Source organism: Harpia harpyja, chromosome 16 (genome assembly GCF_026419915.1).
Source record: "Harpia harpyja isolate bHarHar1 chromosome 16, bHarHar1 primary haplotype, whole genome shotgun sequence".
NCBI classification, from domain to species: Eukaryota; Metazoa; Chordata; class Aves; order Accipitriformes; family Accipitridae; genus Harpia; species Harpia harpyja.
Window position 1 is genome coordinate 24,755,232 of NC_068955.1, and position 13,550 is coordinate 24,768,781.

The 13,550-nt window shown below is 35.2% G+C and overlaps 1 protein-coding gene across 1 annotated transcript in view; it reads left to right on the top strand.

The window, feature by feature from the left end:
• CCDC73 (coiled-coil domain containing 73) overlaps window positions 1–13,550 on the top strand; it is a 103,638-nt gene that overhangs the window by 61,528 nt on the left and 28,560 nt on the right. Inside the window, 4 exon segments of the mRNA XM_052810635.1 lie at window positions 366–401; window positions 2,341–2,415; window positions 5,044–5,082; window positions 11,765–11,900. Coding sequence (XP_052666595.1) covers window positions 366–401; window positions 2,341–2,415; window positions 5,044–5,082; window positions 11,765–11,900 — 286 coding nt within the window.

The window sequence follows — 13,550 nt, forward strand, 5'->3', positions numbered from 1 at the left end:
GTTGTGGTGGTTTTTCTCCATAATATATAATCAACAAATATGAGTGCTGAAAGAACTTGCAGAGAACAGTTGTAGGAACTGAAACTGTTGCACATGGTGATGAAGAATTTATCACTAGTGCTGCATCACAATCATATCACACAAAACAGAAATTGACAAGTAATTAGGTTTTTCTTTCTTGAAAAAATAATTTGTGATTAACAAGGTTGCTGCTTGTGACTCTATAGTTACTATAGTTAAAGAAAAAAACAGGAAGTACATTATGCAGGGTAATATAACTATATTGTCTTGTCAAGCTGCTTGAGTAAAATTAATCCCATGTGCTGTATTGATTTGTTGTTTCTTTTTTTTATGCCACTGCCAAGTTACAGGCAAGGATGTTTGCCATGGAAGAGGAAAAGGTACTCTATGTTACAATGATTTGTTATTTGTCATCCATTGAAGCACATAAGCAAATGATAATGCCATATAACTTACCAAACATGTTCTAAGTATAAACTAAGTATATTACAATTATATTATTTTTTTCTTGCTATGGCCTTTGCAAAAGAAATTTCTTTATAACCTTTGTTACTTTGGGGTTTTTGTTTATAGCCTATAGAACTTTAATTACTTGTGAAATGTCACTTTAAAATCTGCTTATGCTAAAAATCAGTTGGGGGGAAAAAAGTCTTATTTGCTTATTCTATATTCATAGAATCATAGAATGGTTTGGGTTGGAAGGGACCTTAAAGATCATCTAGTTACAACTCCCCCTGCCGTGGGCAGGGACACCTTCCACTAGACCAGGTTGCTCAAAGCCCCACCTGGCCTTTTGTATAGCTACTGAAGCTATGCAAAATTTAGTTTAATTTGGGGGTTTGGGACAAATTGTCATAAGCCTTTTCCACATACTAGTGAAAAATAACAATTCTAACTGGTTTAGTAAAACCAGATTTTAATAGGGCTTTTATTGATTTACCTGAGCTGATTTCCTAAGGAACTTGAACTAAACTGAAGTAAGATATACTTAAGTCTGAATTGATGGGGTTTTTCTTAACCACATGACTTTTTATATCAAGCTGAGTGCCTGCTTCCTCTTCCGAATGAAGGTTTTGCATTTGTTATGCTAGGAGCCTGTTTCAAACAGCAAAGCTAATGAATGTCTGTGTGTGGACTCTATTGTTTCACTTAAATTTCCCAATGATTAAGCATGGATGAGTAAGCTATATGTTTCAAAAAACTTGCACAGAAATTTGCAAACAAGTGAAATTGGTTTGAAAGTATATCAAAGTAAACTTTATTGTCTGCTGCATTTATGTTATCTGGTTAACTTATTTTCTTGCTTGTATTTGGAGTTTTTTCTTGTTAAGACATCCTTTTTGTCCATACATACCTATGTAGTAGTCCCTGATTAGTATTTTCAATGACAGCCACTGTTTCAGAATTAAATTGTGTGCTGTTTTTCATTTGTTTGGGTTTTTTTTCTCTAAATACTTCCATTGAATTCAATAGTACTTTCGGTACTTTATACCAAAGTAACTGAAAGAATAAATTAGGCTGTAGAGTTTCAGGACAGAGTTTGAATACAAAGACCAATTTTCGTTCCAATTTACATTATATGTACTTCAACTCATCAAGATGGTTTCAGGAGATTGCACAGCCAGCACTATGTTAGAAATGACCGAAACGCGCAGGGGTGGTTGAATGGATGTGTTTGTTTTCCCTGGCGTATTCTCTGATATCTAGATTCTGCTCTCCATTGTATAGATTGCTGCCCAAGTTTCTTACCTGATTTAATTCCACTGAAGTCCTTTGACTTTATTCACATGCATGTATACGTGTGTATATATATACACACACATGCATATATATATATATATAAAAAAAAAAAAAATAAAATGTGCTTGCATGTATTTAGTAATTCTAGTGATAGCAGATTATAGTTCAATCTTTGTGGACTAGAAAAGCTGAGGAAGTTGTTTCTGTGAAGAGCCTGCTACAGCAGATAAGAAAGTGGATTTACCTGATACTTTCTCTGTTATTTAGTATCTTTGTTCTAAACTAAAGTAACTTATTAATTCTGCCTTTGTCAGGCTTGTCTCTCCCAGAACAGAAAAATTTAAAACTTACTGACTAGTCATAAGTGGTGAAAATATACTATCGTGTTTTCACTTTTCTTTTTATAGCAATATATGTGTACATTTTAAAATTATTTAGCTGAAGTTTGACCTGTTTTTGCCAATGAATTGTTGTGTCATAGTGGAGTAGTGCTTTATTTTTGTAACATTCTTGTTGATAAATTCTTGTTGTAAATGCATTTATTCTGTCCAAATCCTGAAGTACAGCTTTTGTTGAAAGGGAAAATATCAACTTGCTGTAGAAACAAAAGAAAAAGAAATTGATGGACTGAAAGAAGCATTAAAAGCATTACAGGTAAACTGTTATTTTTGTTAAATAACTTTCCTTAGTATGCAAGTGTTTTGGTTTTAGTTTTTTCACTGGTAAGAAAATAGTTGTTTTTAAGACGGCCTTTAAGGCCTTCTCATTTAATCTTTCTAGTACATGTACACCTTGCTTTCTGAGTTTCTGTTCTAGTCTTCAGTGTCAGGATGACTTTAAGTTAGCCTTCCAGCTAAAGTTCTTTTCCTCCAGAAGAACTGCAGACTCAGTAGAAGTCCAAATAGCACATGAAATATGCTTTCTTTTCATTTCCATAGTCTTCCGCTTTCTTTCTATTCTTGTCTTCTTACTTCTCACCTGTTTGGAAACTTTGGGTTTGGACTCCTAAACAGTTACAAGTATTCACACTGGGCCTCCAACTCAGTGCTACCTGAGTTTTTTATTATTTTCCTTTGTTTCACTAGGAGGTTTCTGTATTTACCACTTAATCCATGGCTTTCCAATGCCTGTTTGTCAGTAAAATTGTCAGATAAACATACAATTTACTCTGGTGCTGCTTGGTGTTAGTTCTGTATTGTATTTTATATCATTACATGGTGTTGGAGCAGTTGTGGCTGTGATTCACAGTTACTTGAAATAAAGGAAGACATAGGGACATAGCTAGTATTTGGCTTTCTTTTAATGACCAAGGGAGATATTTTGAAAATGGATTAAAAGAGTAGAACTCAACACAGAAGAGAATTAGTATTGTAATGCATTGTCAGATTTGTCAGATTTCAGGTATTGCCACAAACCAATTATTTTTCTACCCAAAACTGAGTGGGATAATAATTAATTCTATTGAAAACAAAGTGGTTATAATGTATTATTACTCATGATTTTGCAACATGTTTGGTTCTTATTAACATTCTCTTACAATGGGATGCATTTACTTGTTATCAGTTAATCATTTAGTTAACAGTGAAGGTATTTTAAGAGCAAAAGAAAATTATTCCCATGGCTGGCCTTCTATGCAATAGCTGTAAGGATTTTGTTGCCTTGTTCAAACCTTGGTTGTCCTGGTTTCAGCTGGGATAGAGTTAACTGTCTTCCTAGTAGCCGGTACAGTGCTATGTTTTGAGTTCAGAGCGAAGAATGTTGATAACACTGATGTTTTCAGTTGTTGCTCAGTAGTGTTTAGACTAATGTCAAGGATTTTTCAGCTTCTCATGCCCAGCCAGTGAGAAAGCTGGAGGGGCACAAGAAGTTGGCACAGGACACAGCCAGGGCAGCTGACCCAAACTGGCCAACGGTGTATTCCATACCATGTGACGTCCCATCCAGTATAGGAACGGGGAAGTGGGGGGCAGGGGTTCGCCGCTTGGGGACTGGCTGGGTGTCGGTCGGCGGGTGGTGAGCAATTGCACTGCGCATCATTTGTACATTCCAATCCTTTCATTATTGCTGTTGTCATTTTATTAGTGTTATCATTATCATTATTAGTTTCTTCTTTTCTGTTCTATTAAACCGTTCTTATCTCAACCCACGGGTTTTGCTTCTTTTCCCGATTTTCTCCCCCATCCCACTGGGTGGGGGGGAGTGAGTGAGCGGCTGCGTGGTGTTTAGTTGCTGGCTGGGGTTAAACCACGACATTGGTATAGCACAGATAATGTAGAATATCCCTCCATGGTCTGCTGAACGTAGTATGTGGACAGCAAGAGTAATGAAAGATGCCACTGGCCTTTCTTTTGTAAGATAAAACAGAAAAAAGCTTAATGTTAAATTTTTAATGTTCACAGATCAAACATTTGTGTAACAGCATAGTTCAGATCTAGGAAATTCTGCTGTGGCTTGTGGAAGCAGGAGGTTACAATGAACCTGTGGACCCAGAAAAATTGTTTGGAAATCAGCCTAAAATAAGAGTGAAGAATTTCTAATTTGATTCTGTAGTCCTCTCCATCCAGAGAGTCAGAATTCTACCTTAAAATGATTGTTCTCTAGGCTTAGGGTTTTTTTCCTAGAAATAATATTTTCTGTATAAGATTTACACACACTGAGTTCTTTGACATTTCTCTTTAAGTGCTCTAAGTTATAGAGACTAAAGCTCTTGAGATCTTAAGTATTATGCAAGTCAAAATTCTCTGATGTCCGTGGTGTATGAAAAACAGTGTCAATGACTTCAAATGTCAGTTTTGTTATTAAAGCATGCAAGATTTGTTCAGTATGTCTTTATATGCTACCAGTTAGAATATCTACCTAGAATATTTTTTTTCCCCAACAGGGAACAAACTTATATTTCTCTAGGACTTGAGGGAATACTTCCATTTTTATCTCTGTTTTCTTCTCTATTTCTAAGAATCTAGTTTACAGGCTGTGGTCCATTTACACATTATTTTTATGATACATGTCAGAAAACACAAGGATTTATGCATTTTTCAAAACTCCTCTAGTAACAAATCACTGTAAAGCATTTTTACGTAATTTAAATATTGAAGTGAAATTATGTAAAGTGAATCTAATAATAAAAGAAATAGTGTAATCTTTAATTCAAAACCAGTATTACTGTATTGGATTGGCAATAAATGCAACTAAATCTTAAGTGTGAGAATACCTAAATATGCAGGTTGTTGTTGGAAAAAATGTTAACTACAATTTAATGAATACCTCTCTTTCATTTTACAGATTTCAAAATACACTTTACAAAAGAAACTGAATGAAATGGTAAGAAATTAATAAAAGTGAAAAAATAAGGAACAACTTTTATGAAAAGAGAATGCCTGCTTAGAGTATAATGCAAATACTAATCAACTCTAATACTTAAATGATAATGTGATAATTATTACAAATAACCAAAAGAGGTGATACCAGCTTTGAATCTGAAAAACTTTAAAACACGGTGGTTTTAGGTTCTTATAGTGTGATAGCTGCTGTTTAGCATGTAGAATTTTTTCTCCCTGAATTAAAGTGTAATTGGTACATTTGTTCTCTTTATAGACTAGAGTGAAGATTTTTTTACAGACTGTGATTTGAATAATGTAATTATACTACCCTTACAGGATATAGCATATTCGTCTCAAAGAAGTAATAGAGAATTCCAAGCAGTTCTTAGTTTTGTTTTTAAGAAAAACTGATAATGTTTTTCCTCTCACTCTTTTTCACTCCTCAGAATTACTTCTTAACATCAGTTCCCCTGAACAGTTTAGATTTCATCCAGTCCAGCTTACTCCCTTTGACACAGAGAATAAATTTATATAGAGTGACAGCATAGTCGCTCTGAACCCTGTTGTCTGTTTTAGGAAGTGAAAGAGTGAGCTGCAGAAACATTGCTAAGCTTGATTGAATAAATGCTGTGAAAATTCTGCTGCTGCTCAACTGGAAAGAATAAAGATAATACTGTCAGACCATTACAAACTGTGATTTTAATTAAGAAGCTCAAAAAACTGGGGTCCAGTTTACCTTTAAGTACCATGACATTTGTACTGAAAGTCATCTTCAACGCTACAGTGGTTTTACACAAAATATGGTGAAATTGAATAATGTGCCCTCTGACCTGGGAGATAAGGCTACAAGTTAAAGATCAAAGGCAACATAAAATGTGTTTTGTCTTACTTCACTTTTAACTTGTATTTATTCTTAAAATACATCTGATCTAAAAATGTACTTAAAATACACAAAATTATTGAACTTACATTTAGGTCATTTCACATATTACCATTCTTTCATAACTTGCAAGCTCAGTCTTCCATATGAATGAGAATATTTAAATCACAACACCTTTTCTATAAGCTGGAAATGCATCTGTGCTGCTTAAAGAAATATCTTCCTTTCTTATGTTTCTAAATTTTCAATAATTGATTATTTGAATATTTTGAAAACATTGGGGTACTGTTACTTTGATAGAGAGTATGGTTATTAAAAAAGCTATTGAGTGGGGGACAAGGTATTAGAAATTCTCTTTTGCATGTAGCACTAAACATACCATGTATGGCTTGGCCATATTTCTAGAAGATGCTCTGATATGAAATGATGAAAACAAAAAAACAAGGTGTAAACAGAAGTGAAATCTTTCCTACAAGCTTATGCAGTAGTGGGCTAATACAGTTTTAGACCAGGTCAAATTCTACCAACTTTACTCCCTGAGTAGTTACACTGAAATAAATGGTATGTTCTAGGGATCAAAGTAGTAGTAGTCCACGTAGACTCTCTTAGTCAGTTATCACAAAAGGCAAAATGTTTAAAAGTAAAATGGATGAAATTCCAAACCATTCATTTATCTGAGACCCATTTCTATTTCAATTTTAAGTTTGTTAAAGACAGATTAGATCATGCCCTGGCTAGTGTTTTGAAAGTAAGCAGATGTGCTGTTTAGTTTATATCTGGCACCTTAGCAATGCTGCCAGTCAGTAAAGTAGCTTTTGTATGTGCTGGGGATTGAGCATGCCTTACTGATGTAGCATTTTATTCTGGTTTTGTTCCTTTAATTCTGTTCTTTTAGTCTGGTATAGACAATGTTAATATTTTGCATATACACCATATTTTAGCATGCTATCCAGTTAAGTTTATGTGAAAATTGGAGTGTTGATATAATTCTTACGGTATATGCTAGAATTTTGAAATAGTGAAAGGTTTTCTTTCATATTGAAAGACTGTATAGAGACAAAGAAATAAAAAATAGAAAGTTTTCTTCCATCTTTCCTTTGTTTCCACAATAAAAGTGTTGATTATTGTGTGTGGTGTAGTCACTTTGCACCTCACTGCATATGGATAGTAGCACTCATGCAGTCAGGAGGCTACAGGATGATTACTACGAAGCTAGTTGTCTTGATAGAATACACTTGAGTCTGGGTTCTGTATTGTATTCTTGCTGCTGAAATAAAGAAATAACTGGAGGAAAATGGCCTTGGTCAGGTCTTGATTTCCTCCTTCTTTAATTTCCTGGCAGGTGATACAATGTAGAATGCTAGAACAGTCTGAGTGTAGCATCTGTTCATGTGTTCCGTTGTTAACTTGCATTGTCTGATCCTGGGCGTGTCTGAGAGTGAGCATTTAGAGTTATTTGTCTTCTGCAGTACTTAAATATATATCATGGTGCTAAAATATAAAATAAAACCAAGAATGATACTAAGGCTAGTGCTGGCTGGTTTAGAGACCAAGTCTTGGGTGCAGTTCAGAAGAGCAAACTTGGAGTGCCAGATCTCTGTGTAGTCAATGGGGAAACATCACTGTCTACAAGGTAGTGATTCAGTGCATCAGTATTAATAAGTAAAGTAGATGGGGTGACTACCTCTGTGAATGACTGGTAATTAGTCTAATTTCACTTGCTGACTGTGTTTATATTGGTAAATTAAATGTTTGTGAGACCATTTAGTGAAGCTGCAGTCAAGTGATATTATAAAATGGTTTAGGTTCATTAAACTCTACCACTCTTCAAAAAAGAGGGAAGTTGCATCCAAATAACCCACATTGTTCCTGGCAGACAGTCTCCTGAACCGTGCCCAGGAACTGCTTACATGAGTGCTACTGGCATAGGCCAAAATGCGTCATGGATATTTTAACAACAGTATAGGCATTTCCTGAGAGCTTCCCTGCCACCATTTAGTTTTCTAATACGGATGTAGTTGCCAAATGAATGAAAAATGAATTCCTGTAAAATGTTAAATAAATGTAATTTTAAAAGTTGGTTTGTTCTTAGATTATTAAGATAGGAATGTTATTTTTATTTCCTTTCCACATTTTTTAGGAATTTGCCTGTAACTGCTATGTTGTTTAAAAATACAGTGAGAAGGCAGTGATACAGTATGAATTAAATATAATTATTTTGAAGTAGAAAAATGGTGGGAAGTAAAGGAACTGTTGGGGAAAAAATTTCCTCTTTTGAAGATTTACAGTTGGTAACCCTTTGCATAATTTTCACATGATCTTGCCTTAGGTCTCCATGCTATTACATCTCCTTTGTTTCTTTGACACTTTCACCTCCCAATTACCACCTTCTGCTTCACTGAGTAACTCTGACTAGTGACTCAATTTCCAGAATATCTTTGAGATATGAGCAATTCCCTCTTTGTCTTCCTCCAGTCACCTACCTGACCCTGAGCCATTTCTCTGGTCTAGTTCCACCAAGAAATCATTGTGCCTCAACAAACCATATGGCCACAATCAGTTCCACTCCCCATCCCAGCTTATCTTTATTACTGGTGAAGAGCAGGGCAATAATTCCTGTCCTTGCAGTATCAGACATTAGGAAGAACCACCAAGATTCTGTGGGTCTTACTCCAACTCCAGGGTCATACCCTCCCTATCCTGCAGTGTCTCCTGGTATTTCTTGATTGTCTTCTATGGAAGAATGTTTTAAGACCTTTTCACTGTAAGCAGAAGAATCACATACTCAGGCTTTTATTTTACTGTGCACTAAGCCTGGAGAGCAGCTTGCCATCAAAAATCATATTTAGGCCAGCGGTAAGCTTTTAATAAAACTCTTGAGGATATAGCAGGCCAATTCCTTTTCTCACTGGAAAGAGCCCTGGGAAACAACAAAGCCTATTTCTACTTTTCTAGTGAGGAGGAGGGACTAGCACTGTCTTGCTGACTTAAGAAAGAAATAGGGAGAACATGAAGAAAAATCCATATAAAAGAAAGTGAAAAAAAGTCAGATCTTGCCATAAGCTGTTCGAGTCTCAAATTAGTGATGCCTCCCTGTTCATCGATCTCTTAGAATACACCTGAATGATTATCAGGAAAAACAAATACAATTTTCCTTTTTTTTTTTTTTTTTTTTTTTTTTATAAAATCCACATCCTAGCATTAGTTAAGCACAGTTCTTCACCAGTTTACTTATGATTAGGAAAAAGAGAAAGTAGATGGACATTCACAACCTACATTCCTTGCAGTGATTCTATAAGTGGTGGTGTTTCTTTACCAGTGCTTCCATTATGACTTTCCATTTGCTGTAGTGTGTTTAATTTCATACCTTATAAAACATGAGAAATTTGTATTGTATATCCTCTTTTGCTAGCCTCATGTTGGTCATTTCTTTTGATTACTATCAGCTTTTATTATCCTCTGATGCTTGGACATGTATTGCATTTGTTACTGTATGGAAATGGAGCCTTACAGAAGCCAAACAGACTGGGCCAGATTCATGCTTGTGTAACTTGAATTTACACACAGGAATGAATTTGGCCCAATTAATTTTCATTGCTGTGTTGCTCTACTGTAGGTTAGAAACAGATTAGATGTCTAAATAAATGGTTATCTTTTTCTCAGGAACTAATTTAACCCACTCTCTTCAGAGAAAATTAATTTTAAAATTGACCAAATAGTACCTACAAAGCTATTAACAAAAATACAGTATAAAGAGGAACACAAAAAACTTACTGTATATGAAAGAAAGGATAACAAATAACTTTCAAAAAAACAGTGGCATGTGTCACTGAATATAGTTTCCTGTGAATATGTATTTTCAATCACCCCCTCACAAAACACGAGAGACTAGTAAAATTCATTAAACTTAAATACATTTTACTTAATTACCATGTGGGATTCATTGCGATAATGTATTACTTAGGCCAAAATGTTAATAGAAGTAAAAATAAAGTGTTAGATGCTTACAAAAGTAGTTAGAACGCCCCCTCCCCCCCCGATACTTAATCTTAAAATAGAAGTGAATTCATCATATTTGAAGGTACTACAACTGCTAATTGATACTGAGGAATTAATAATTACTTGTTAAAAGGTTATTTAGGTTTTTCTGGGAAGCATGGGGTATTAATCTGCATCAGTTTCACTAATCTAAATCAAAGTCACCACTACTCTAGAAGTAGTTGATGCACTTCTGGTTTTTAGAAGTACATTGAGATTATTTTATTTAGGTGTGTCAAATACACAAATTCTCTCCTAATTGTTCTGGCACTATGTCATTTTTAACAATCCCAGAACTTGAATGGATGAAACTGTCAGGCATCGATTAGTCTAACCCTGCCCTGCTCGAAAGCAGGGTCAGTTAGAGCCAGTTGCACAGAGCTATGTCCAGTCTGGTTTTTAATATTTCCACAGACAGATGCTGTAGCCTGTCTGTGCAACCTGTACCAATGTTTGACCACCCATACAGTAATTTTTGTCCCCTCAAGTTTAAGTGCAAACTCCTGTATTTCACTTTGTGTCAGTGGGCACTAAGAGCAGTCTGGCTGTGTCGTCTTTATTTCCTCCTCCCCCACCTAGTATATACACATATTTGACAAGATCCCCCTGAGTCTTCTCCAGGCTGAACAGTCACAGTTCCCTTAGCCTCTCCTCACATGTCAGGTGCTCAAATCCCTTGATTATCATAGTGGCCCTTTACTTTAAACAATGTTGTATTGAAAAAAAACCCAGTATTTTTGTTTCAGTTTGTATTGCAATGTAGCTTAAAGTTTTCCTTGTTGATTAAAACCATGTTATGCTGGAAAGTGTTTAAGACCATAAAAGGAAGACAGTACATTTACTAGTGGCTTTACAGAGACAAGTGAACACTGTGTGCATAATAGATTGCTTCTGTTATGTAGCAGGAGACAATAACTATCTATAGGCCTTATTTTCATGGTGCATACACTAGCACTGTTGCCAAAGTTTAAGGAGCTCCTACTCTTAGCTGTCTCCAGCTGCTTACTCATTTCTGCCCTGTGCTGCTCTATGAAGGTGCTGGGACAATGGTTGTGGGGGCTGTGATTTAAGCTGTCTAGAATTTCTAAATGGGCCCCATATTTTGTTGCATTGCTGCAACCTGAGAGCGTGGCATATTTGGTTTAATACTACAGTAGAGACAAATAAGCAGCTGGGGCAATGAGGTACAAACATAGCTGCTGAAGCCACTGTATTTTTTTGAATCTGCAGCCAAAGACATGGGCAGGTACAGCCCCCATCTGAATAGCTGATGTAGGGTGGGGACTGCATTAAACTGCATGGACATCCTACATCAAAGGAATGCGAGAACACAATGCAGTACTGAGTGGTAGTGCAGGACGGCAAGTATAAACCACAGTCAGCATTATCATGTTAGGCTATGTTCGCAATACAATGGCAAGTTAAATAACATGTTTAAGCCACATAACAAAGGAAAACTTGAAATCACGATTTGAAAACGGTTAATACAAATACAAGACATTTACATGAAAGTTCTCCTAAATATAAGGGACAACATATAAAAATATGTTAATGTGCTTTTTTGATAATCTAACATACAGCTGAAGGCCTTCAGCATAAGCTGCTATCTGGAAATGGGAACTGATGATTAGATATGAAATAGACAACTGAGATGATCTGGGAATGATTTTGCATTTATGCTATTATGTTAAAAAGCATTTGGAGAGTTGATTTATACATGCTACTTACCATCATTAAGTAGGTACTTCATTTATGTTTCTAACAGGATCAGAAATTACAGATGTACCTAACAGTGAAAGAGGAGCATCATAAGAAACTGAATGAAGTTGAGAGGTGTTATGCTACTATTGCATGTCAGTTTGGAATCGTAAAAGGTGTTCATGGAAAACTAGAGCATAGTGGTATGTATGTCTGAAATGTCATCCAGCATTTGTTTTTGCTGTGTTTTGACAACGCTGAGGTGGAGACACCTGACAACTCAGAAAAATAGCAGCTACCCCGTGCTAAACATCAAATATAACAACTGATAATGACTGTATCTCAGTAGCTTCCTCAGTGTTTCTTTCTGTGACAGTGTTAGGTTAAGCAGCACAGGCCCTGTACTGCTTCTGCTCTTTGCTGATACACTACTACAGTTGTGTGTGTGACCATATAGTAAATGATATTGAGGAACTGATTCATGTTCAAAACAATCCAGCAGCAGACCCACCCCTTTCAAAAAAAGAAAAAAAAAATTATGCTTAATTTGGATCAGCTTCCTGCTGCCATTCGGCATAATCAACTTAAACAGTTTTACCAGCTCAAATGAGGGGGTGAAAGTAAAGGAATTAGCAAATAGGGGAAAATGAATGCTTTTTAAAGTAGGTTTAATGTTGGGAAATGGACAGAAAACACTAATGAAATAATAAAAATTATTTTCTAGTACAGAAACATAAAATCTTAAAACCAGTTCAGTAAATAAATAGGATGGTATGAATAATTTTATGCAGTTATCGTTATGTAGATTCTGACTATATAGCTATTTAAGCTTTACAAATATGTACCTTAACTCTGTTCATGTGTTGAAACATAAAATTATTTGTGAGACTACTAACACACAAAAATACTATTCCACATACTTTTATTTTATATAAAAATGTAATTTTTATCTGTAAAATAACAAAGCTGATAACCTCATGTAATAAAAATACCTCATTTAAATGAAGTTTTGTACGTATTAATTTGAGAGAGAAATCCTTGTTTCTCATAACTGTGATAAATTTCTATGCAAGCATCACAGTATGTGTAGAATATGGACTTGTATATTGTTTTGTGTGCCTGCAGTTTTCATCCATGTAAACACATACACAGGGCGTAAATCAAAATAACTGTTATTTTTTTAAGGAAAGGGAGAAGTAGTTGTATAACTCAAAACATACAACAAAAAGAAACTTCAAGCAAACAAAAAACAAACCAACCACAAAACCCCAAAAACTTTTCAAGTACCAAAGCTTATAAGTTTGGGAGTTTTTCTGCCTGAAACCAAACAGTTTTTCAGATCCAGTTTGAATAAATGGGTAACATGTTCTATGTGTGTTTGTGATATTTCAGTACCTCAAGTTACTTTTTGTGTTTTGGTTTTTTTATTTAATATTAAAAACGAATTATGAGAACACATTGCTGTGCTTTCCTTTTATTTTCATTGGACAGGGCTTTTCTATTGTGTCAGGTACAGAAAAGTCTTTTTGCAATTTCATGGAAAAATAACATTTACTCTTAGTATTTACACTATTTGAATCATATATAAATGCTTTTTGCCCTGTTTCTACTTACATTTATCAGTAATTGCAAAATGAACCTCTAGAAAAGATTAAATGTTACTAACTGCTTTTGTTCAAGAAGCCAATCTGTTTACCACTTTGACTCTAGTGTGTCTTTTACTGCAGAGAGAATTCAATTTGCATTGCAGTATGTAAGACGTGCAATAGGCGTGTAGGTAACTTGTAAATTCTGAGCAAGAAACTGCAGTCAGCGGAAAAGTCAGAAAGAAAGTATATGAGCCATTTTTTATG